We start from the raw sequence: 26,312 nt of genomic DNA on the forward strand, positions 1-26,312 counted from the left end.
CAGTTCCCCTCCCTCCAGCCCCCGCAACCACTCATCTCCTTTTGGTCCCAGTAGACTTGCCTATTCTGGACATTTCCCGTAAAAAAAAAATCATACAGCATGTGGCTTTTGTGGCTGGCTATGTCACTGAGCATGTAGTCTAGATTCATCCATGTTGTATGTTTCAGAGCTTCATTCCTTTTTCCTTTTTATTGTGGTAAAATACATGTTATATAAAATTCATCATCTTAACCATTTTTAAGTGTACACTTCAGTGGTATTAAATGCATTAAATTGGGCAACCACACCACTATCCCTCTCTATAGATCTTTCATCTTGTGAAGCTGAACCTTTATACTCATTAAACAATAATCCCTGTCTGCCCCCCACCCCCTCCCCTGCCACCACCCTCCCCACTGCCCCGGACAACCACCATTCTATTTTGTCAGTTACACCCGATCCTTTGTGCTAACCTGGATGTCCCGGGCCCGTTCATAGGACTGATATGCAATTTTCTCTTCCATGCTGGCCAGTTCCTGCTTCAAGTTCAAGATTTCATTCTGGTGGAGCTCTGTTAGGTCATTTAGCTGTTCTTCTAATCGCTCACATCTAAGAAGGGGGAAAAGTTACAATTTTATGTATGTATTCTATACTTCTCCTGGTATTACTCATATCTAGTCCCCAAAACACATTCTGCAAAGAAAGAAAATAAGAGCACAAAGAAATTACGTCACTGGCCTGGAGTAACAGAACAAGGGTGGGTACAGCTCTAAGTCCCTGGAGCGGACAGCTTGTCCCAAGGCTGTACTGCAGCAATGTGGTTTTTCCAGTCTTCTCAACATACAGTATTTGCAACTCTGCCAGTAGCCCTAGTTAGTTTTGAGAATACCCATAATACATGACACAGTTCTCATTCTGCTCTGAGCAGCATACAGGAGAGGCAAAAACTACAGTACAACATCAGAAGATCAACAGAACTGGAAACTGACCTTCTAGCAGTCACTGGTGGCTCATTCTCACACTGGACAGGTGCTTCACCTGGACGTTTATGATTCCCAGCCCATCACCCCCCAAGGCCAAGCACAGTGTCTGGGACATCTCAGTCCACAAGTATTTACTGACAGCTTGCCGTGTGCCAGGTGTGTTACACAGTACTGGGGTAAGCAGACAAGAGCACCTGCCCTCAGGAGTTTACATTCTAAAGGGTAGGGGTACAGAAAAACCAAGACAACTGCAGGGAAGGATGAGCAAAACCAAAATCAAGAGGGTGCCTGGTAGTCGGTTAAGCTGGAATGGTCACGGAAGGGCTCTTCCCTGTCCAATGCTCTTCAACAATTAGAGTTGAAGCTTGAATGGTGATATGAAGGGATCCTTGGGAAGATGTGGGGGACAGTATCTTAAAGCAGAAGGACAGCACGTGCAAAGGTCTCAAGATGGGAAGCTGCTTGGCAGGTTTTATTTTTTATTTTTTGACTGTGCCCATGTTTTTTATTGGGGTGTGTCAAACACAGATGCCTTTTGTTCATATATTCTTTATGGTGTAGATCACGGGTTGGCCAACTTTTTCTGCAAAAGGTCAGATAGCTGTGCTAGAGGCTGTGGACCATATAGTTTTTGTTGCAACAACTCAACTGTACTGCTTTTGAGGATTAACACTATAACGTAAAATATTCAAAGACAGTATTTAAATGCATAAACATGGCTATATTTCATTAAATCTTCATATACAAAATAAGGAGGCAGGCTTGATTTGGTCTAAGGGATGTGGTTTGCTGACCCTTGCTTGGTACATTAAGTTCCCAGAACTCTTTCCAAAATCTTTTTAAAGTAAGTATTTTTTTAAAAATTTCTTTTTATTTTTTATTTTTTGAGAGGGCATCTCTCATATTTATTGATCAAATGGTTGTTAACAACAATAAAATTCAGTATAGGGGGGTCAATGCTCAATGTACAATCATTAATCCATCTCAAGCCTAATTCTCGTCAGTCTCCAATCTTCTGAAGCATAACGAACAAGTTCTTACATGGTGAACGAATTCTTGCACAGTGAATAAATTCTTACATGGTGAACAGTACAAGGGCATTCATCACAGAAACTTTTGGTTTTGATCATGCATTATGACCTATAAACAATCAGGTCAAATACGAATATTCGTTTGATTTTTGTACTTGATTTATATGTTGATCCCACATTTCTCCTATTATTATTATTTTTATTTTTAATAAAATGCTGAAGTGGTAGGTAGATGCAAGATAAAGGTAGAAAACATAGTTTAGTGCTGTAAGAGGGCAAATGTAGATGATCAGATGATCAGGTGTGTGCCTATGGACCAAGTATTAATCCAGGCTAGACAAGGGCAGCAGGACATCCACGGATGCAGAAGATTTCTCTCAAAGCAGGGGGGGTGAGGTTCTGAGCCTCACCTCTGTGGATCCCCAAATTCTCACCTGATGGCCCCTCTGCGACTGTGCCTGTCTTAGGTTGTTCCTCCCGTCTCTGGCTAACCAGTCATCTTCCGGGGCCATACAGGGAAATGTAAAGTTGGTAAGTGAGAGAGAAGCCATATTGTTTGCAAAGGTTAGCTTTTTACTTCTTTGCAGATTTATGCGCTGTGGCTTCTATGCCCAGCACTTGTCTCGAGGTATCTTTACCACCTGAAGGAATTATGACACTCGGTAAATTCGATATGAGGCACGAATTCTATTTAAGGGTTGTAATTAAGAAGGAAGAAGAAAAGCTATAGATGTAGCATATGAAGGAAACATGGGAGGATTGATTATTTCTTTGACATATCTTCTTGTAGAGTACCTTAAGTATGTATAGGTTTTAAACTACTAATTTGTACACACATATTAACATAATAGGAATACGGTGACATAAACAAAGCAAATCTATAATTACCATCCATCTCCAGTGAAGCCAAGAAAACCATTTAGGCACCCTAGGCATTTGTGAAAATTTATCTATGATATGATGGATATTGTCCAACTGTACTTGAACCATCAGACAAATTAAAGCAGCCCATTTCTGGGATCTGTTCACATCCCATATGTTCTTTTAACCATAGATAGTCTATAGTCATGAGATTTTGGAGTGCTACAACTTGCACCCCTCCCAACTCCTGGTTGAGTTCCAACAGTACAGATCCGGTCAAATTCGTTGTCTCACTGTATGCACATGCCAGCCTAGACATCTCCCTCCTCATTCCTATGGCAAGTCCAGGAGCCGGTGGGCTGGATGCAGCCACAACCGCAGCATCGTCCGTATCCCTGTGGAGGCTTTTTGATGATCATCCCCTGGCACAAGTCCCCCAGAGAGTGCTGATGCCGGAAGCTCCTCCTCATATCGTATCTTAGTTCATTTTCTGGGTATCCAAGCTAGGCCTTGATCTTCTGCATAGAAACAATCAGACCCTTTGCCCACACTTTGACATGCCCTCTATACCACTGTGCAGAACTCATTGGAGGTCAGCACACAATAACTGCTTTTTTTAAAAATTTTTTTTAATTAAGAGAAAGGAATATTATCAGAAAAAAGTACCTCCATAGCTGATCATCTGACACCCTTTAAGTGATCAACATTAAGGATATTTAAAGCATGCGTTGATCTTTGATTTACCAATAGTTTTATCCTGTTAAGGAGTATCCCCCTTTTCTTTCTTTCTTTCTTTCTTTTTTTTTTTTTTTAATTTTTAATCTACACTTACATGAACAATACTATGTTTACTATGCTCTCCCCTATATCAGGTCCCCCCTAACAACCACATTACGGTTACTGTCCATCAGCTTAGCAAAATGTTGTAGAGTCACTACTTGTCCTCTCTGTGTTGTGCAGCCCACCCTCCCCTTTCTCCCTCCCCCCCATGCATGCTAATCTTAATACCCCTCTTCTTCTTCCCCCCCCTTATCTCTCCCTGCCCACCCATCCTCCCCAGTTCCTTTCCCTTTGGTACCTGTTAGTCCATTTTTGGGTTCTGTAATTCCACTGCTGTTTTGTTCCTTCAGTTTTTCCTTTGTTCCTATACTCCTCAGATGAGTGAAATCATTTGGTATTTCTCTTTCTCCACTTGGCTTATTTCACTGAGCATAATACTCTCCAGCTCCATCCATGTTGCTGCAAATGGTTGGATTTTTCCACTTCTTATGGCTGAGTAGTATTCCATTGTGTATATGTACCACATCTTCTTTATCCATTCATCTACCGATGGACATTTAGGTTGCTTCCAATTCTTGGCTATTGTAAATAGTGCTGCCATAAACATAGGAGTGCATCTGTCTTTCTCAAACTTGATTGCTGCGTTCTTAGGGTAAATTCCTAGGAGTGGAATTCCTGGGTCAAATGGTAGGTCTGTTTTGAGCATTTTGACGCACCTCCATACTGCTTTCCACAATGGTTGAACTAATTTACATTCCCACCAGCAGTGTAGGAGGGTTCCCCTTTCTCCACAGCCTCGCCAACATTTGTTGTTGTTTGTCTTTTGGATGGCAGCTATCCTTACTGGTGTGAGGTGATACCTCATTGTAGTTTTAATTTGCATTTCTCTGATAATTAGTGATGTGGAGCATCTTTTCATGTGTCTCTTGGCCATCTGTATTTCTTTTTTGGAGAACTGTTCAGTTCCTCTGCCCATTTTTTAATTGGGTTATTTGTTTTTTGTTTGTTGAGGTGTGTGAGCTCTTTATATATTCTGGACGTCAAGCCTTTATCGGATCTGTCATTTTCAAATATATTCTCCCATACTGTAGGGTTCCTTTTTGTTCTATTGATGGTGTCTTTCGCTGTACAGAAGCTTTTCAGCTTAATGTAGTCCCACTTGCTCATTTTTGCTGTTGTTTTCCTTGCCCGGGGAGATATGTTCAAGAAGAGATCACTCATGTTTATGTCTAAGAGGTTTTTGCCTATGTTTTTTTCCAAGAGTTTAATGGTTTCATGACTTACATTCAGGTCTTTGATCCATTTTGAGTTTACCTTTGTATATGGGGTTAGACAATGGTCCAGTTTCATTCTCCTACATGTAGCTGTCCAGTTTTGCCAGCACCATCTGTTGAAGAGACTGTCCTTTTGCCATTGTATGTCCATGGCTCCTTTATCAAATATTAATTGACCATATATGTTTGGGTTAATTTCTGGGGTCTCTAATCTGTTCCACTGGTCTGTGGCTCTGTTCTTGTGCCAGTACCAAATTGTCTTGATTACTATGGCTTTGTAGTAGAGCTTGAAGTTGGGGAGTGAGATCCCCCCTACTTTATTCTTCTTTTTCAGGATTGCTTTGGCTATTCGGGGTCTTTGGTGTTTCCATATAAATTTTTGAATTATTTGTTCCAATTCATTGAAGAATGTTGCTGGTAATTTGAGAGGGATTGCATCAAATCTGTATATTGCTTTGGGCAGGATGGCCATTTTGACGATATTAATTCTTCCTAGCCATGAGCATGGGATGAGTTTCCATTTATTAGTGTCCCCTTTAATTTCTCTTAAGAGTGACTTGTAGTTTTCAGAGTATAAGTCTTTCACTTCTTTGGTTAGGTTTATTCCTAGGTATTTTATTCTTTTTGATGCAGTGGTGAATGGAATTGTTTTCCTGATTTCTCTTTCTATTGATTCGTTGTTAGTGTATAGGAAAGCTACAGATTTCTGTGTTAATTTTGTATCCTGCAACTTTGCTGTATTCCGATATCAGTTCTAGTAGTTTTGGAGTGGAGTCTTTAGGGTTTTTTATGTACAGTATCATATCATCTGCAAATAGTGACAGTTTAACTTCTTCTTTACCCATCTGGATTCCTTGTATTTCTTTGTTTTGTCTGATTGCCGTGGCTAGGACCTCCAGTACTATGTTAAATAACAGTGGGGAGAGTGGGCATCCCTGTCTGGTTCCCGATCTCAGAGGAAATGCTTTCAGCTTCTCACTGTTCAGTATAATGCTGGCTGTGGGTTTATCATATATGGCCTTTATTATGTTGAGGTACTTGCCCTCTACTCCCATTTTGCTGAGAGTTTTTATCATGAATGGATGTTGAATTTTGTCAAATGCTTTTTCAGCATCTATGGAGATGATCATGTGGTTTTTGTCTTTCTTTTTGTTGATGTGGTGGATGATGTTGATGGATTTTCGAATGTTGTACCATCCTTGCATCCCTGGGATGAACCCCACTTGGTCATGGTGTATGATCCTTTTGATATACTGTTGAATTCTGTTTGCTAATATTTTATTGAGTATTTTTGCAGCTACATTCATCAGGGATATTGGTCTGTAATTTTCTTTTTTGGTGGGGTCTTTGCCTGGTTTTGGTATTAGGGTGATGTTGGCCTCATAGAATGAGTTTGGGAGTATTCCCTCTTCTTTTATTTTGTGGAACACTTTAAGGAGAATGGGTATTATGTCTTCTCTGTGTGTCTGATAAAATTCCGAGGTAAATCCGTCCGGCCCCGGGGTTTTGTTCCTGGGTAGTTTTTTGATTACTGTTTCAATTTCTTTGCTTGTAATTGGTTTGTTTAACTTTTGTGTTTCTTCCTTGGTCAGTCTTGGGAGGTTGTATTTTTCTAGGAAGTTGTCCATTTCTTCTAGGTTTTCCAGCTTGTTCCAGCATATAGGTTTTCATAGTAGTCTTTAATAATTCTTTGTATTTCTGTGGAGTCTGTCGTGATTTTTCCATTCTCATTTCTGATTATGTTGATTTGTGTTGACTCTCTTTCTCTCTTAATAAGTTGGGTAGAGGCTTATCTATTTTGTTTATTTTCTCAAAGAACGAGCTCTTGGTTTCGTTGATTTTTGCTATTGTTTTATTCTTCTCAATTTTGTTTATTTCTTCTCTGATCTTTATTATGTCCCTCCTTCTGCTGACTTTAGGCCTCATTTGTTCTTCTTTTTCCAGTTTTAATAATTGTGATGTTAGACTATTCATTTAGGATTGTTCTTCCTTCTTCAAGTGTGCCTGGATTGCTATATACTTTCCTCTTAAGACTGCTTTCGCTGCATCCCACAGAAGTTGGGGCTTAGTGTTGTTGTTGTCATTTGTTTCTATATATTCCTTGATCTCTATTTTGATTTGTTCATTGATCCATTGATTATTTAGTAGCATGTTGTTAAGCCTCCATGTGTTTGTGAGCCTTTTTGTTTTCTTTGTAGAATTTATTTCTACTTTCATACCTTTGTGGTCTGAAAAATTGGTTGGTAGAATTTCAATATTTTGGAATTTACTGAGGCTCTTTTTGTGAGCTAGTATGTGGTCTATTCTGGAGAATGTTCCATGTGCACTTGAGAAGAATGTATATCCTGTTGCTTTTGGATGTAGAGTTCTATAGATGTCTCTTAGGTCCATCTGTTCTAGTGTGTTGTTCAGTGCCTGTGTGTCTTTACTTATTTTCTGCCCGGTGGATCTATCCTTTGGGGTGAGTGGTGTGTTGAAGTCTCCTACAATGAATGCATTGCAGTCTATTTCCCTCTTTAGTTCTGTTAGTATTTGCTTCACATATGCTGGTGCTCCTGTATTGGGTGCATATATATTTAGAATGGTTATATCCTCTTGTTGGACTGAGCCCTTTATCATTATGTAGTATCCTTCTTTATCTCGTTACTTTCTTTGTTTTTGAAGTCTATTTTGTCTGATATTAGTACTGCAACCCCTGCTTTCTTCTCACTGTTGTTTGCCTGAAATATGTTTTTCCATCCCTTGACTTTTAGTCTATGCTTATCTTTGGGTTTAAGGTGAGTTTCTTGTAAGCAGCATATAGATGGGTCTTGCTTTTTTATCCATTCTATTACTCTATGTCTTTTGATTGGTGCATTAAGTCCATTTACATTTAGCGTGACTATTGAGAGATATGTACTTATTGCCATTGCAGGCTTTAGATTCGTGGTTACCAAAGGTTCAAGGTTAGCTTCTTTAGTATCTTACTGCCTAACTTAGCTCGCTTATTGAGCTGTTATATACACTGTCTGGAGATTCTTTTCTTCTCTCCCTTCTTATTCCTCCTCCTCCATTCTTCATATGTTGTGTGTTTTGTTCTGTGCTCTTTTTAGGGGTGCTCCCATCTAGAGCAGTCCCTGTAGGATGCCCTGTAGCGGTGGTTTCTGGGAAGCAAATTCCCTCAGCTTTTGCTTGTCTGGGAATTGTTTAATCCCGCCATCATATTTAAATGATAGTCGTGCTGGATACAGTATCCTTGGTTCAAGGCCCTTCTGTTTCATTGCATTAAGTATATCATGCCATTCTCTTCTGGCCTGTAGGGTTTCTGTCGAGAAGTCTGATGTTAGCCTGATGGGTTTTCCTTTATAGGTGACCTTTTTCTCTCTAGCTGCCTTTAAAACTCTTTCCTTGTCCTTGATCCTTGCCATTTTAATTACTATGTGTCTTGGTGTTGTCCTCCTTGGATCCTTTCTGTTGGGAGTTCTGTGTAATTCCATGGTCTGTTCGATTATTTCCTCCCCCAGTTTGGGGAAGTTTTCAGCAATTATTTCTTCAAAGAGACTTTCTATCCCTTTTCCTCTTTCTTCCTCTTCTGGTATCCCTATAATACGAATATTATTCCTTTTGTATTGGTCACATAGTTCTCTTAGTGTTGTTTCATTCCTGGAGATCCTTTTATCTCTCTCTATGTCAGCTTCTATACGTTCCTGTTCTCTGGCTTCTATTCCTTCAATGGCCTCTTGCATCTTATCCATTCTGCTTATAAATCCTTCCAGGGATTGTTTCACTTCTGTGATCTCCTTCCTGACATCTGTGATCTCCTTCCGGACTTCATCCCACTGCTCTTGCATTTTTCTCTGCATCTCATCCCACTGCTCTTGCATTTTTCTCTGCATCTCATCCCATTGCTCTTGCATTTTTCTCTGCATCTCATCCCACTGCTCTTGCATTTTTCTCTGCATCTCCGTCAGCATGTTCATGACTTTTATTTTGAATTCTTTTTCAGGAGGACTGGTTAGGTCTGTCTCCCTCTCAGGTGTTGTCTCTGTGATCTTTGTCTGCCTGTAGTTTTGCCTTTTCATGGTGATAGAGATAGTTTGCAGATCTGGTACAAGTGACCGCTGGAAGAGCTTCCCTTCTTGTTGGTTTGTAGCCTTTTCCTGGGAGAATAGCGACCTCTAGTGGCTTGTGCTGGGCAGCTGTGCGCAGACTGGGCTTCTGCTTCCTGCCCAGTTGCTTTGGGGTTTATCTCCGCTGTTGCTGTGGGCTTGGCCTGGCTGGGGCTGTTCCTCCAAAATGGTGGAGCCCCGTTGGAGGGGTGCGGCCGGGAGGCTATTTATCTCCGTAAGGGGCCTCTGTGCTCCCTGCTGCCCAGGGGGTTAGAGTGCCCAGAGATCCCCAGATTCCCTGCCTCTGGTCTAAGTGACCTGTCCTGCCCCTTTAAGACTTCCAAAAAGCACTCTCCAAACCCAAACAACAACAGCAGCAATGAGAGAGGGAACAAAAAGGAAAAAAAAAAGGAAAAAACACGCGATTTTTTTTTTTTTGTCCTCAGGTGCCGGTCCCAGGCACCCGCTCACTGGTCCTGCTGCCCTGTCTTCCTAGCACCAGGGTCCCTGTCCTTTCAAGGCTTCCAAAAAGCACCCACCCACCGGTCCCGCAGGGAAGGAACGCTCGATATTCTTTGTCCTCAGGCGCTGGTCCCAGGCACCCGCTCACCAGTCCCGCCGCCCTGCCTCCCTAGCACCGGGGTCCCTGTCCCTTTAAGGCTTCCAAAAAGCACTCGCCAAAAAGAGAGAAGAAAAGGGGAAAAACGCGCGATTTCCTCCGTCCTCAGGTGCCAGTCTCAGGCACCCGCCCACCAGTCCCACAGGGAAAAACGCGCGATATTCTTTGTCCTCAGGCACCGGTCCCAGGCACCCGCTCACCAGTCCCGCCGCCCTGCCTCCCTAGCACCGGGGTCCCTGTCCCTTTAAGGCTTCCAAAAAGCACTCGCCAAAAAGAGAGAAGAAAAGGGGAAAAACGGGCGATTTCCTCCGTCCTCAGGTGCCAGTCTCAGGCACCCGCCCACCAGTCCCACAGGGAAAAACGCGCGATATTCTTTGTCCTCAGGCACCGGTCCCAGGCACCCGCTCACCAGTCCCGCCGCCCTGCCTCCCTAGCACCGGGGTCCCTGTCCCTTTTAGGTTTCCAAAAAGCACTCACAAAAAAGAGAAAAAAAAAAGGGGAAAAACGCGCGATTTCCTCTGTCCTCAAGTGCCGGTCTCAGGCACCCGCCCCCCGGTCCCGCAGGGAAAAATGTGGGATATTCTTTGTCCTCAGGCGCTGGTCCCAGGCACCCGCTCACCATTCCCGCCACCCTGCCTCCTTAGCACTGGGGTCCCTGTCCCTTTAAGGCTTCCAAAAAGCGCTCGCCAAAAAGAGAAAAAAAAAAAAAAGGGGGAAAACGCGCAATTTCCTCCGTTCTCAAGCGCCGGTCTCAGGCACCCGCCCGCCGGTCCCGCAGGGAGAAACGCGGGATATTCTTTGTCCTCAGGCGCCGGTCCCAGGCACCTGCTCACCGGTCCCGCCACCCTGCCTCCCTAGCAACGGGGGCCCGTCCCTTTAAGGCTTCCAAAAAGCACTTGCCAAAAAAAAAACCGCTCCGGTTTCTTTCCACCCTCCGGGAGCCGGGGGGAGGGGTGCTCGGGTCCCGCCGGGCCGGGGCTTGTATCTTACCCCCTTTGCAAGGCGCTGGGTTCTTGCAGGTGTGGATGTGGTCTGGATGTTGTCCTGTGTCCTGTGGTCTCTATTTTAGGAAGATTTTTCTTTGGTATATTTTCATAGCTCTATGTGTTTTTGGGAGGAGATTTCCACTGCTCTACTCACGCCGCCATCCTGCTTGGCAGGTTTGAGGGACAAAAAGTCAGTCAGTGTGGCTACAGCTGAGGAAAAAACAGGGAGTGGAGAGGGCAGGTTTCTTGGGAGCAGGGATCATTTTATCCATCTTGAATCTCTATCATGTAGGACTACATGTGAGAGGACTTACTCTATGTAAAGATGGGAGCTGAGCAGGCCACCTAAGGACAACTAGGATTGAAACAGGTTTAAAGGACGACAGCAGATTCCAGGTGGGAAAAGAACCAGAACAAAGGGCAGCAGGTAGAAAAGTATAGGATAACTGGAATAGTGGATCTATGTTGGAGAAAAAAAGGGAAATATGGTCTGAAAAGATAGGCAGGGAGGTGGAATTCTAGAGCAGACAGTACTCAAAGTGGCCTGCTGATGTGGGGACAGTGACATGATGAACACAGCATATTAGCAAAGCGGGTTATCAGGCAGAGGTGAAAAGGACAGGCTGGGGCAGTTGTGTGTGGACTCCAAGGAACCAGAGTTAAGTGGGAAGGAAAAAGGCTGAAGACGACACATTAAGAAAGACTGAAAAGGGAAGAACAAACACATCTCTAGCTTATGGTGACTAGGATGGACACCCTTCTGTCAGGCAGATGGCCCATTCCAAGAGGGGAAGCTACCACCACCAGTCTGCTCAGGCCGGCACACGCCTCACACGCGTGCAGGAGGCTCAGAGGACTTTTGTTTCAACAAAATAAAAATGCCAAGACAAACTCAAACACTTAAACCTACCTTCCCCTTTCCTTGTTTTTTACCACATCTGCAGGACACAAACTTGCAAGAAATACATAGAAGTTCTCTGTTTAAGGTATAACTTTTATGTCGCAGCATCACCAACACTCTCCCTTCCAATAATTATATAATAATTATACTCTCAACTCCGCAACTCCATTCTTTCTCTAGGAAACAATTATTCTCAAAGGAAAGCAGAGCCTGACCCTTCCCACTATGACCCTGTGGAGTTCTTCTTTATCCTATGTTAGTCACCTGTACTGCTTGCTTTCACGCTGAAGCTCTGTTCCTAAAGTGACTGAACAGGCTGGTCAGACAGCAGTTTCAGCTGTTGTCCCTAACCAGGGCTGATTGGCTCTGTAACACTGCCTTTTCACTTTATCTGCTACCCAGGGCACATGCTCAGAACAGGCACCACTTCCAGAAGTGACTTATCACCAGATTCTGAGTTCACCAAATGCTGTAAGAATGTAAGAATATTGTCTTTTCATGATCATCCTGTATTAGCTGTTCTGTGATGTTTTTAGTGCTTGATGATGTCATCAGTGTCCTCACCAGAGATGGGCTGGAGACTTAAGAAGGGGTGTTCCACAGTATCAGTCCCTTGGGATTTAAGGGAAGGGCAGGTCCTAAATAACCCTCTACCCTAAGGACTGATGCTCGGTGGCAGGGAGGGGAGCATGGTGGCAGGGAGGGGAGCATGGTGGCAGTGGTGACCAGCCTGTATGCAAGCGAATGCATGTGACATCTTTGGCATCTGTCCTAAATGAATGCCCCAACTCTTGGCCCACAAACTGTATAGTCTTTCAGGCCTTTCAGGAATATGGTTCACACATACCATCAGAACAAATTAAAAAGTAATAGCACCTACTGCTATCATTTATTTAAGGCCTACTGTGCAAGTTCATTTCTACAACCTCAAGAAGACAGCAAAAATTATTTTCTCTTTATAGATAAGGAAACTGAGGCTCAGAGAGGTAGTGACTTGCCTAAGGGCACACAGAAATTAAGGGGAGCAAGGGTTTAAATCTAGTTTTGTTTGACTTTTAAACCCAAGTTCTTACCCTCTACACCGTGATGCTGCTTTGAAACTATGCCAGAAGCCCAGATCAGTCACTCTCTTGTAAGTAAGAAATCTGAGGAAGGTCTGTGGCTGATCCAAATTACACAGCCACAAAAAGGGCTGGACAGTACCACACTGACATGATGGTTTGGAGCTTGATATCAAGGTGGAGCTGATGGGAAGAGGAGTATAATAAAAACACTATGAACCTAGAATCAACAATAACAACAAGGATATGGAGAAATGTGAACCCTCATGTATGGCTACTGGGAATATAAAATGGTACAACTGCTTTGGAAAAGAGTTGGGCAGTTCCTTAAAAAGCTAAACACAGAATTACCATATGACCCAGAAATTCCACTCCAGGTATATACACTGAAAAGAAATAAAAACTTACTTCACACAAAAAAGTGTAACAAATATTCTCAGCAGCATTATTCACAGTGGTCATCAACTGATGAGGGGATAAACAAAATGTGGTGTGACCAGATGATGGAATGTTATGTGGAAATAAAAAGGAATGAAATACTGACACATACTACAATATGGATGAGACTCGCCAACATTCTGCTGAGTGAAAGATGCCAGTTGAGAAAGAACTACAAATTGCATGATTCCACATATATGTAATGTTCAGAATAGGAAAATACATCAAGACAGAAAGACAAATGGGTGCTAGGGCCTGGGGTATGTGGGGAGAGAACAGGAAGACTGTGAGGTGATGTAGACGTCCTAAAATTGATTATGGTGATGACTGCATGTTATCTACACTAAAATATGCTAAAAACCAATGATTTGTATAAGTGGGTGGATAGTATGGTACATGAATTACACCTCAAGAAAGCTATTAAAGACTATGGACATCTGCAATTTACTTTGAAATGCATCAAAAAATAGTACAGATGAGGGATGGATAGATGGAAAGATAACAATACAGCAAAATGTGGTCTGAGAGATGGGTATATATGAGTGCTTACTGTACAATTTTGTTTGAAATTTTTATAATAAACACCAGGGAAAAACGAGTATAGGTGTCATAGCCTGGAACACATGAGTTTGACTCCTGGTCTGCCTTTTATAAGCTAAACGGTTTTAGTTAGGTTAGCTCACCTTTCTGAGCAAGTTCCTTCACCTGTAAGACAAGTGTAATAATCTCAATCTTTTATACTCATTTGAGCACACAGGACATGTAAAAAATGTCCATTTTTCTCCTTTCCACCTTTACAGTTTACCAAGGAACATTCTGGCCATTCTGAAAATACTTCTATTTCTTCATAAAGAAGACATTGCATGAACACATGCTCTGTGAAAGAAATTCATGTGCAATTTGAAAACCTTTTTTAGCCAGCCAAGTATTTTCTGTGGTGACTGATTCACACCCTTAGTCTCACCATAGTCCACATCACTGTGCTGACTACAAAATAAATTTGAATATTATATTTCTAAGATCATCAGCATTTTATGTGTCACTCTACCCCTTTAGAGTTGTTAAAATCAGTATGTCACTTAGAGAAATACACCACAAACATTTAAAGTACTGTTGAAATAGGTTCCCTGAATAGAAAAGAACCTTAAACTCCAGGGGTTAGAAAATATCTTGGAGTTAAGTCTCTTTCATTCGAGGAATTATGTCTGCATCTTTGACAAACAATCTCTCCTTGAATACCTCCAGTGGGAGGGTCTTATTATTCATAAGGCAGTTTTTTCACTGCTAGACAGACAGAGCTAAAATCTACCTACTCCTAATTCTCACCCCATGGTCTTTGGAGCCACAAAGAACAAGCAAGGCTGGCGCTGTGTCTGTACTGCCTCTGACATGTGCACTCAGCAACAGGGCGTAGTTTCCTATGTATTTCCATAGAGGTAGCCGCTGGGAAAATCTTGGCTGTACTTGCAGCTGTCAATATTGAACTTACTCTGCTGACTGTGGTATCCTTCAGCTCTCTCTTGCCACATTCTACCTGTAAAGATAAACCTGTCTCGTATCTTATTCTCTTCATCTTGGGTGATGACACAGAGGCCAGGATATAAGAGCAAGGACAAGCCAGAGCTCACAGGCTGCTGTTGGAGAATATACCAGCGACAAGCCTGGAACTGTCCTTGCGAGGGTGACATACACTTAATTGTACATTATGAAAGGTTGGGTGAGAAGAAGAGGTAGGAATCATGAGAGGGTGAGAAGAAGAGGTGGGAATCATGAGAGCCTTCCTGCCCCTGTGAACAATCTCTGCAGGAGTAAGTCCATGTTGGGGGACAAAGGCCTAAGTCAGGCTATTTGTCATTTTGCCTGGGGCATAGCAGATTCATTTATACACATTCAGTTGAAAAAAAAATGTACACACATTGGTATTCTATTCATCCTGTTCCTGGGGGCACCCACCAATTGAAGGTAACAGGAACAAAGAAGACAGAAACTTGACAGGTGGCAAAGTGACAAGCAGATTAGAGTACAAATCACATTCCCCCTGCCCCAAGTTATAACACTCTGTTATTCCTTTGACATTCAGCCCTTGAATCCCATTTTCTTCCCAAAATTTTAGGTCCAAATTGATGTCGATTCTAAGATTTTTTAATATATACATAATTTTAAGTTCCAACTTAATTAGATTTACCAACATGCTTTACTGATTTTTCACCCATTGTTTTTTCTTTCTGAATATACCCTTTAGCATTTCTTTTAGCAAAGGTTTCTATGAGTGGCAGTTTTTGTCTACATATGTCTGAAAGTGTCTTCCCTCTGCTCTCTCCCCTGAATAATGAATTAGGGGCTGCAGTGCTCCCAGGACACAGTTACTCTTCCCTGGCACTTTGAAGGTATCATCCCTTTTGCTGCTGGCAGTTATAAGCTCTCATTTGTTTGGACCTTTCACCACTGAGTTTCTTTCATCAACTGGATTTCCTTGTGCCATTTGCAGCTCCCTCTTGTGTGTATTTCTTTCAGCTTCCTTTTTGGGCTGTTTGATGGCTTTGTGTTGTGATAAAATATGTTTCGGATACCTCAATGTGTGAGTAGCTGATTTATCAACACCTTAGGCTGCCCCTAAGATTTTTAACTGTTTGTAAAGGAGGAAATTCTATAATTATATATGAACATTTAATACTATACATGAATCATAGGGTACTTGTAAAAGTCCTCAGAACTTTTAAAAAACTTCAGCACTTTTTAAGCCAATGTTTAGCCCATAATGGTCATTAACATGTCAAAGATTCTGGAAGACATTTTCAGATGAGATTTTGTTCACCTCATATTATACCTAAAGCCTCTCCATCACTCCTTCTGCTCTGCACCTTCTTTGAACTTATAAATGCTTTTATGCAGTTTTTTTCAACTTTACCAGCTAATGTATCTGCTCAGCCTGGGTTTGGTATTCAAATCCTGGCTTTGCAACTCAATGTTGTGAGTCACCCTGTTCATCTGTGAAGGTAATCTATCTACTCTGAAGGGCAATGGGAAGATTAAAGTGGAGTTAGATGTCAAATGTCTGGCATAAGAAAAGTACTCTGGGAGAGAGAGATCACAGGTGTACGCTTGGTTTTATTTTCTCTTTGGCAGTCCTCCTAATGCCCCCCAGAAATCCCCAGTGAGGCGGTTCAAAAGGACAGCTTGTCAACTGCCACGGAGTCTCAAGTGCTCCATGGAGCCACTGTGCAAGGCTTCCTACCCGATTTTTTCTTCTAATTCTCCATTTCTTCGTCTAACTCCACATTCTCAATTCTACATATTCTAGAATTTTCACTGTTACAGTATATTCATGATGCTTTTCCTATGACATCACAGAAATGGGTTTCCTGGGTATATATCCTGTCCTTCTCAAGAAGGACAAGGGGACACAAGTCTCTCTTATTTCCTCATCAGAAGGGCCAGCACAAGCATATAAACGGGCTCCTGCCATTTCCCTGACTCAAATGTGCCAGATAATTCAACATTCACTACATCTCCTTTAATTGTCCTACTTTCTGTCCTATTGTGGCATGTGTTTTGTATGTGCAAGAGAAAGTATCTCAACTAAATTTTATCTGATCTTTGCAAATCTCCAGACATAGCTGAGTAGCAACTACTAATCTGTACCATGCTCTTGTAGAAAATAAAGTCCTTCAGAGATTGAATCATTTACTCATGGTTACATGAGAATTAGCAGCAAGATCTGCTCAAGCTGAGAGTCTTCCCAAATGAGAAAACGTAACTGCTGTTCTCGTAGATAGTACTTTATAAGCAAGTAGTTAAACAGCAAAATAGCATTTGGGTAAGTAGAATGAGTTCCATTTCTCCACATATGAAAACAGACAAGTTAGGAGACTTGCTAAGGTGACACACAGCTGCAGAACTCAGGGGTGAGTCAAGACCCACAACAGGTCCAATTGAAACAGTCCCATTAGCTGATCAACCAAGGAGCACAATGACTTTCTGAAAAAACAGGAAAGTTGAAGCTGTAATTGTGTAGCTGAAATCCTACTACATGCACACAAACAGTTTTGTCTGGGTTGACATAGTAAGCACCTCCAATCTGCAGGAAACATCAGGGAGGAAACTGAGAAAGTCATAAACCTGGGGCTTTTGCAAAATATCATGAGCAAGGAGGCTGGCAGGATGCCCTTGGTGTCTTGGAATGCAAGTCTTCTGGGCTGCCTCAGTGCCTTGAAAGAACTTTACTGTCCTATTATTAAAACACTTCCCCTAATTTGTTTACCCTGGTCATGGAAGTTTGTTCCTCAGCTCTTTTCAGAACCTCACAACTCACAATTTCAAAGCACAAACCTGATCAAGCTAAGCACCTTGCAGGCAAACATTTTTTCAGTGCCATCAGCCTCTGTGTGGCTTACAAAACCTATATGTGAAATTATGGTCTGAAAATGGGCTAATACAAATAGCCCTGTAAAAATAATGTAGTGTTATTTTGGGTGGAGGAGTGCATGTGGGGGAGGAATTTAAGGGTCAATCTATAGCTCTTTAATCACTGTAAGCCTCAAATCATCACAACACTAGTGCCAACAGTTAACAAGAACAGTGATAACTGGCCTCTCCCATGCCTATTTATGCAGTGTCTACCTCTGAGCAACTCAGATTCATTAAGACGTTTTTACATTAATACTCACCTCCTTCCTCCCTGGCATCAACTTCATTTTATTATTAAGAAATGGGAGGCCAAGAAAGATGCAGGAGCTTTCCCTTGTTAGTGAGGTGTACTGATGATATGAACCACTTGATTCATGCTTCCTGTTTTCAGAATTTACTGTTGTCTTTTTTAAAACTTATTTTTTCTGTACTATTAATCAAATGCAAAATCTGAACAACAAAGGAAGAAAACCCCTCTACCTCAGGCTCTCCCCACTTCCCATTACTCCCATTATTAATACTATAATCACTTTTACTTACTTTACTTGCTAGTGTTTATTCCCTATCTGAACCCTAAAACTGAGAAGCCAAGATACCTCAGGAATTCATAGCAAGAATACCTCCATCTTCTAATTATATATGGACAACAAACAAAAGACTGGAGGTGGTGGAAAAAGGGAAGGTAAATTGTGCATAGTCTTTCATATGTGACATTTTAAAAAATCACAAACTTCCTGTAAGGGATTTTAAGATTTTCATCTGATGCCAATTAGAGTTCTCTAGACATAAACAGGCTGTGGGGGTGGGGTGGGGTGGGGTGGGTGTTCTTGATCCGATGAGTACAGTGTATGATTTTGATTGGCACTTGTTTTTTATGTGATTCCATCTAGAACACGAAGTAGCTGAGCTTAATCTCACTTTGAGATTTTTTTATTCAAAGGTCCTTCCTAAATAATTACAACTGAAAGGAAATTTAGAATATGGTCTGAGCTTAACTATTACCAGACAGAAAGCTTTAACATTGTAAGATCTTTTTTTAAAAGTAGGTTATGTCATTCTATAGCATCTTCATCTTACAACACTGATGGACAGTGACTGCAATGAGGTGTGTGTGTGGGGGACTTGATAATATGGGTGAATATAATAACCACAATGTTGCTCATGTGAAACCTTTATAAGATTTTATATCAATGATACCTTAATAAAAAAATAGTAGGTTATGTCCTATTGTGGCAAGTGGAATTCCTACCCCACCCCCCAAGAAGCCAAACCTGCTCTATCTACAAAGTTTTAAGACACAACTAGATTTTGCTGTAGGTGTATAATTAATAAGTGAATATGAATCTTGGAAATGTTTTAGCCACTGGATTAGTCAACACAGTAGTTACCTCCCTAGAGCAAAGATAAGTAAGGGCTCTTTTGGGTCAAATTCCTGATGAATGAGAAATGAGTGAGTGTACAGGCTGAGAATGCTTCACCTAATACATCACTCTGTAAGTGTGGCTCACATTTGGAGCCATCTCTGAAAGGCAGGGATGCTTCCCTAGTTGGGCAACAGGTTATCAGGACAGGATGGCTGAAGAATCTCGTAGAGCAGGTATTGAGTTAAACAGGAAGAACTAGATCTCAGGACTAACAGCGATATGCAACTGTGGGAGCTGACTGCTGGGTTACTTCCCAAACGTCTATCAGGAACCCAAGGCAGCTTCTGCCAAGTGTTTGACCAGAATGGAGACACAGCTGGGGTAGGGGTGGTGACATGTGGTGGGAGCTTGAATGCATGCCTGGCTGAACTGGGGAAAGTGGGTTTTCCCTCCTTACCTGTATTACCTCATTTGTGTTGAAGCATGAAAAGAGGCTAGGAAACACTGAACTATCATTCAGTTGAAAGGGAAAAGCACAAAATCAGTCCCCAAAACTTCAAGGTAGGCAGCACATTATCTTAAAGACAAGAAACAACAAATGCCTGCATATAGGGAATAAATAAAAGTTAGAGAAACTTTCTGGGCAATTTGAAGACTTGGTAATGATAGCTTTCTACCATCCTGGCCTAGCCCAGACTATACTGGGTGCTTCCACACACATTATCTCCTCTAATAATATCAATAACCCTGTACAATAGGTATCATTACTTATTTTTATAGAGCAAACTGAGGCTCTGATGAGTTATTACACAGCTAATTAGTGTCAGAACTGGCAAGCAAATTCAGGCTTGTCCAACTTCAATTAATTAATGAAGATATTTCTTTTCTCCCCACCTCCTTCTTTCCTCCTTCTTTCCCTCTGATTCTTCCTCCATTACTGCTTCAGTGGCTACACTGGGAAGAGCTCCTCTGTAAATTTCTTTTATAGAAGGCCTTACCCTTCACAAGAGCATCTTCTAAATGGGCTTCTTTCTTTTACAAATGAAGAGGTAATTTGATCCAACATTCTTAGCTTCTATTTCAAATTTACTGTCCAAACCTACTCTACATATACTCTGGAGATGCTCAGACCAATTTACAGTTGACAAATAGGTCTAATACCTGGAATAAAGGGGCTAAGATAAGTATACCTGACCCATCTCTGTCTTATGTTCATGATAGAAAAATTATATTTAAGCACCCATTTGTTAGTTAGAACCCCAATGGCCTGCGCTAACTGGGTCAGCCTAGTCTCTGACCTACTGCATGTGAGGACTGCTCATGGGGACTGCCTCCTCCTGTATTTTTGCTCTTATGACTCAGTGCAATTTAAAATATCCCTGGGCTTAATACAGTCTCAGGAGCTGATTTCCAAAGGACACTAATTCCCTTAAAATAGAAGCTTTCAAAATGGCATTAATGCTCCTCCATACTGGAGGGTTTTTGGCCTGCCACACACAACACTGCCATATACAGGCAGTAGCTGAGTAGGATTTGGGGGTGATCCCCTAAGGGAAAAACTACAAAAGAAACCTGTAAAATTGTTGATGAATGCTTTCCTAGTTCTTTCCTCTTTTCAATGTATTTTGTCACAGCTGAACTTTTCCTGTGATAGCTCATTAATATGTTACACCTACGAGGAAAACAGGCTTCACCCTCCAGTTTTCAGCAGCAAAGCAAGCATATGTTAAACTATTTTATTGTGTAACCTGGAGAAAGTCACTTTTCCTTTCTGTCTCAGTGTACTCACCTATAGAATGAGGTTAAACTAGATACTTCCATCTCTGAGGTACAAAGTGAACCCATCTGCCACTAACAAATCTGTGATGAGACTTCAGTGGAAGGAAGATGTTAGCTGGACTGGAAGGATGTGAACTAGCACAGATCCCATCGCTAAGAAAAGTCTAAACGTTGCCTCCTACATACCCAAAATACACGATTTCATTTGTATCTGAGAGCCTAGTGTAAAGCTCAGAGACTAAACACCTGGTTACCAGTCAAAGGAGTTCAGATCCAAGTTCTGCTACAATGGCTTCCTGGGCAAAGTGCGTGTGGGTGCAGAAAAAATGCCATTCAGTCACGGCACAATTATGTGGGTGCAGAGAGAGCCTGTAGTCCCCAGGCTTCTAAATGCTCTGGATCATTCCAGAGCATGTAGATGGTCTCAGGCAAAAATAGTGACCTGGCTGCTACTCAATGGGTGGAGAGCCATGGGAAACACATTGAGTAAGTGACATTACTGAGAAGGGACTCTGAAAAAGGGGTGGCGGTTTCCTTAAGTAGGCTTCCCCTATTACTTACACTGTTGTACTAGTGTGAAGAAACTTCCCAGAGCAGGAGCATTCACAGAATTTTATAAAATAGGTTAAAAACAGTGAGTCAACTTTTAGTGAAACACACACTCTGACCTGGAAAAGGCCCAATACCCATTGCCAATGAGCCAGTGATTCTTGGAGATAGACTCCGGACAGGTCCTTTAATCATACAGATTTCAGGGCAGAGCTTGGGGAAAATGTGTCCTGGTATGAAAAAAAACACGGCTTGGGAGTCACATAAAATTGGGTTTGATTTCTGGCTTTACTGCTTACTGAGTGACCTTTGGCAAATTAAAAAAACCAACCAGGCCTCAATTTCCTCATCTGTAAAATGGGAGTAATACAAACCACGTGCAGGGCTATTGTGAGGATTAGCCAATATATGTAAAGCATCTAGCATGGTGCACATCACAGGAGTTTAGTAAATGCTGTCAGTGCCTGTGGCCATCTCCTTCTCATTTACATAGCAAGCAGCAGCCCTGGGCAAGGCCTCCCTCCTGTCAAATCTCAGATACTAGAAAAATAAGCTAACACACAGAAAACAGGAAATGTATCTGGAGCAGTCATGTGTGCATTAACTAGTTCTTGGTCACAGAGAGTCCCTTAGGTCCTTCCCTAGCCTACTTTCTTCCTAGACAAAAAGCCAAGGCTACAACAGAGTTGAAACAGAAATTGGTGCTGAGAGAGGGGCTGCTGCAGGAAGCTCACTGACAATGTGGAGATTTTAAGGAGAAAAAACAAACTATAAATACAGACAAAAGAACTTTAAAAAGCAAGCTGTTGAGGATGACTTACTGTAGAGGCACATAACTGTGCACCCTCACTGACCTGAGAGTATCACTCGACTAGAACACTACTGTGCTAAGCTATTTCCAATCAAGTTAGGTTCAGCCTACTAGACTGTTAAAAGAAGGTTGAGAAATTCTCCAAAAATGCTTAAAATGGAAAGTTTTGGTGCTTAAAAGAAAAAGCTTTAATCTGTGGCAAAGAATTTCACTTACAAGAACTGGTTCAAAGACCAACAAAATTAGAAATATTTACTCTGTAAAGACGTTTGTATCAGAGGAAAAATCTCTAACTGCTCTATACATGGAAATACTGGTTCAACAAAACAGAAAAAAAAGGCTTGCTTTCTTCAAGCTTCCGTTTCAAGGAGAGACCATTCTAAAGCTGAAGTGATATATTTTATTACGTGTCCCCTGGGTTCCCCCAGATTTTTCCTGTTTTTGAAAAGTGCTAAGTTTTCTTTATTTTCTCGTCATCTCATAAAACAAGTCATTACTAGTCTCTGTACCTACTACAGAGAACCTGAAGGTGCAATGAAAGAAATGTACTTCCCATTTCCTCCTCAGTGGCTTGGACTTGATTCTTCTAATGAGTTAAACTTCTATCCTGTCTCTAATTATCTTAAGTGGATAAAGGTAGGCCTTGAGACCTGTTTTCCTCTCTGATTTTCTCACACTGGTCTGTATCTGACTTGAAGACACAACAGGTTGTATATGAATTTTAAGTTCTGAAGAATTTAAAAACAGGAATGCTTTGCTGTTCACATAAAATAAAGGGGTCAAAGTAGGCAGTGGGTTTTTTTTTATGTGTGTGTGCAGCTGACCATGGAACGACGCCCAGCTCCCTATGTTCAGAGGGCTGTACTTTAACACCAACAGCAGCAGATACTCCCTAACATCAGCCCAGCACTCAAGAGACCAGGCACTGGGCTAAGTGCTACATCAGCTATTCATTTAAATGACACAATCACCTTATGAAGGACTTAGTTTTCCTATTTAAAGATGAGGAAACCAAGACTTAAAGAAGTGAAGAAACCTGCCCCATTTTCAAGGGTTAGTAAGTGGCAGAACTAGAATTTGAACCTGGGACTGATGTTTAACATGATATAAAGGACCAGGTATTGTATTTTAGAGTCATTTGAATATTTTTTTAGACTGTTCACTGCTTTAGATACTGTCTTTTAAGCATATGAGAGAATATATAAAACACTGAAATAAGAATAGTAACATATTTGCTTTTAGAATTTCATTTCTCTCTCCCATACTCACCTCTCTTTTCTTCTCCCTTAAAATCCCTTAAGTTAGGATGAAGAACAGAATAGTGAAGATAAGAGGCAGGACTGAATCACTGACTAGCATTTTCACCCTTTGAATGTAGTCTGCTGCTGTAAATCCTCTCAGAGCTAATTTATACGCAAGAGCAATTTATTTCAGGCCCTGAGATAATCTCAGAAAAGCAAACTTGAAAAAAAATTGTTTTTAAATAAAGAGGTGAAAGGGACCTTAAGAGATCATCTCTCCAAACCCTGATATGACAGAAGTACTGAGGAGTCCCTCTGGTTAGTTATTGGGACAGGACCAGAACCCCGGTCTTTCAAGGCCTAACCTGACCTGTAGCTTCTGTAAGACTGGCCCTTTATGTGTATAATAAGATGGCCTGTTTATGGCTGGCAAAGTGCGGATCTGAGGAAGTACTTCATGAGGGATATTATTTCTCTCTACATGTGACTAAAAGAAGGGGAAAGGGCACATATTTGGAGAACAGCTAAGAATGATCTAATATGAACACAGAGTGAAATACAAAACCCAAAAGAGAGACTAGTTTCTACCTTTAGCACAAATTATAAGCCAAAGCACTTAGTCTTTTGAGAATTCTTTAACTACTGCAGAACCATTTCATGTTTAAGCCCATCCCCATTCACACATCTGTCAATTCCTAATAAAGGTAATTATATACAGGCAGTAGCTGAGTAGCCAGTAGACACGCTTATCTGGATTTATTTCCAATCTAATCTTCCTACACCAACTGCCCACATAAGTGTGTTTAAGGGCCAAGTATTTAGTGTTGGTTACTTTCTGGTTGGGCTATATCTGAGATCTGTAGATCTTCTGAAGTCAATGCAGCACAGCTATGGACTGCAATGATTTGTGGCTCTGGGGTTGTAAATAAATAGGTGGAAGGCCTTAGAACACTTTGGCTTCATCTGAAAGTCCTAAACTGGAATGAGAACTGGAGAACAGTCCGGTAGTTCTGTAATGCTTCATCAGTGTGTGATCTTGGGAGTCATTTAACTTTGCTGTACCTCTGTTTTGCTCTTTAGAATAGGAAACTCATGCAGATGTCATATAACATCACCGAAGTGCTCTGGACACTCAGGAAGATACTCTATGAAGAGCTTTTAAAGCCCCTCCCCTAGATCCAAAGGGAGGGAAATGCCAAACATAAATAATTAGGGATTTTAATTTCATATAACTTACCTGTATCGCTCTTCCTGTAAGGCCTGTATTATTAAGGAATAGTCCCTCTGATAATGTTCCTTGAGAGTTTCAAAGGATTCCTCTAGTCTGGCCTGGGTTTCCCGGATCTCCTGGATCTCGTGGAATAGTGCATCAAATCCTGAGCTCTGCATGTCCAGGGTGTTTGTTTTGGAGCTAGATGCTCCTACAGCGATGCCTCCGGTAGTGCTGTTGGCCCCCACTGAGCCTGAAGTGGCACTAGAACAATCTTCCTCACTACCATATTTTGGGCTGGACTGAAAGTTTGAAATCACTCCCAAAGCCTTCCCCCCATCATCCACTTGCCCTTCCTCTAAAGAGTCCTTCAGGTTGGGGATGTTGTCTGCACTGCCAAATTTATTCCGAATTAGTGAAGCAATCTCTCTGGGCTTGGAGACCACGGCCCCTGCTGCTGAATGGGTCGCCTGGGAGAAGCTGGAAAGTCCGCCTTTGACACTGTCCACCACACCTTCACTGAAGCCAGTTACCTTGGCGCCCACATCCTTCAGACCCTGGTGCATGTCCCTGAAGACATCCTTGGGCTGTCGGGGAATCCCATTCTGCTCCACCTCTCGGAGTTTCCTGTGGTAGTGCTCAAGCTTCTTCTGCAGCTGAAGGATGGTTTGGGCAGATTTCTGGTTCTTCTTCTCAAAGACCTGCTTGATGCGGGCGGCCTGCTGCTTGTCTGCACTGTTGGCAAGCTTCAAGTACTCGGCAACATTGTCGTCCCGGGCTGTTTGTGCAATCTTGATCTGCTCTGTAAGCTTCAGGATCTTCTGCTGCAGGTGAGCAATAGCAGCCTTTGTGCGCTGAGGGTCTGGGGTGCCATCCACAGAGTCTGTGTGGATGCTGCCATCTGTGCTGGAGGCCACTGCACTGGAAGTCTGGGCAAGGCTGCTTACTTCCAACCGTTCGATCTAGCATCAAAAGAAGAAGAGGTGGATGTTAGAAGAAGCCCAAGTGGACTACCTCTCCAGGGCCAAAATTTATTGAAAATTTACCTATTCTCAGATCTCAGCACAGATAGCTAACTTAATTCCCCGTCGTACAAGCCCTGTCTCCCTCTTAGACACTGTCCTTATACAAAAATACTTTGCTTGTAGCAAAACAAATACATGAAAAAGAGATCTGCACAAGATATAAACTGAAAGTACTCTTACTTTGCTAGAGAATTTATTACAGTATTTCTCTAAATACCAAAGCTCCCCTAGTGGTTTAAAGCATGAGTTAGTTTCCAAGCATTCTTCACATGTACTTTTGTTTAGAAGCACATCTATGTAAAACAAGGTACCTCTGCATATTTTAGTATGCACACATCACAGTAATTACAACCCACACTCTCAAATTATGATCATCCAGAAATTTTGATGAGAATAGTTTTTTACTGGCTAGATATAAAAATCCAGTAATTATCACAGTCTTTTTATGCAAATCATGTCAAGGGTAATGGAATCATTTTCTCTCTTCTAATATGGACACTTAATTAATAGACAGGTGGAGGCAAGAATGGGGAGGTAATGCTGGAAAAGTGGCAATAATGTATGTGGTCTACTCTTCAGAGTTAAAATCCCAAATCACAAGTAACTGTGATAACTTTGGATAAGAAAATGTGAACACTCAGGGACAGAAGAGGTAAGTAATGAAACAAGTCAGCAACTAAGCTCAGGCACTCGAATGTTGTGAGTTCTACCCAGTAACAGGTTTTTATGAGGAAGGGACTCCAAGAACACACACACTGACTATCCTTTCATATGGTGAGCAACCATTCAGAGGAGTTGAAGCAAAAGACAAGCTGTTGAAACATGGCTTAGACTATCATACTTCCAGGCTGTTAACTAAACCTGGGGAGACGTCAGGTTTCCCCAACTCAAGAGAAAAAAATCCTTCAAGAGGGTGTCCCTGGGT

General features: G+C 41.8%; 1 protein-coding gene across 10 annotated transcripts in view; it reads right to left on the bottom strand.

The window, feature by feature from the left end:
* The window catches only part of TMCC1 (transmembrane and coiled-coil domain family 1), a 374,903-nt gene that overhangs the window by 11,633 nt on the left and 336,958 nt on the right, over positions 1-26,312 (bottom strand). For all 10 annotated transcript variants that reach the window (XM_073231071.1, XM_073231070.1, XM_073231072.1 and 7 more), the window contains 2 exons: positions 24,390-25,324; positions 453-588 (listed from right to left, as the gene is read on the bottom strand). In XM_073231071.1, the coding sequence (XP_073087172.1) occupies positions 453-588; positions 24,390-25,324 (1,071 nt within the window). The remainder of the gene's footprint in view (positions 1-452; positions 589-24,389; positions 25,325-26,312) is intronic.

The sequence above is a fragment of the Manis javanica genome, chromosome 3 (assembly GCF_040802235.1).
Source record: "Manis javanica isolate MJ-LG chromosome 3, MJ_LKY, whole genome shotgun sequence".
NCBI classification, from domain to species: Eukaryota; Metazoa; Chordata; class Mammalia; order Pholidota; family Manidae; genus Manis; species Manis javanica.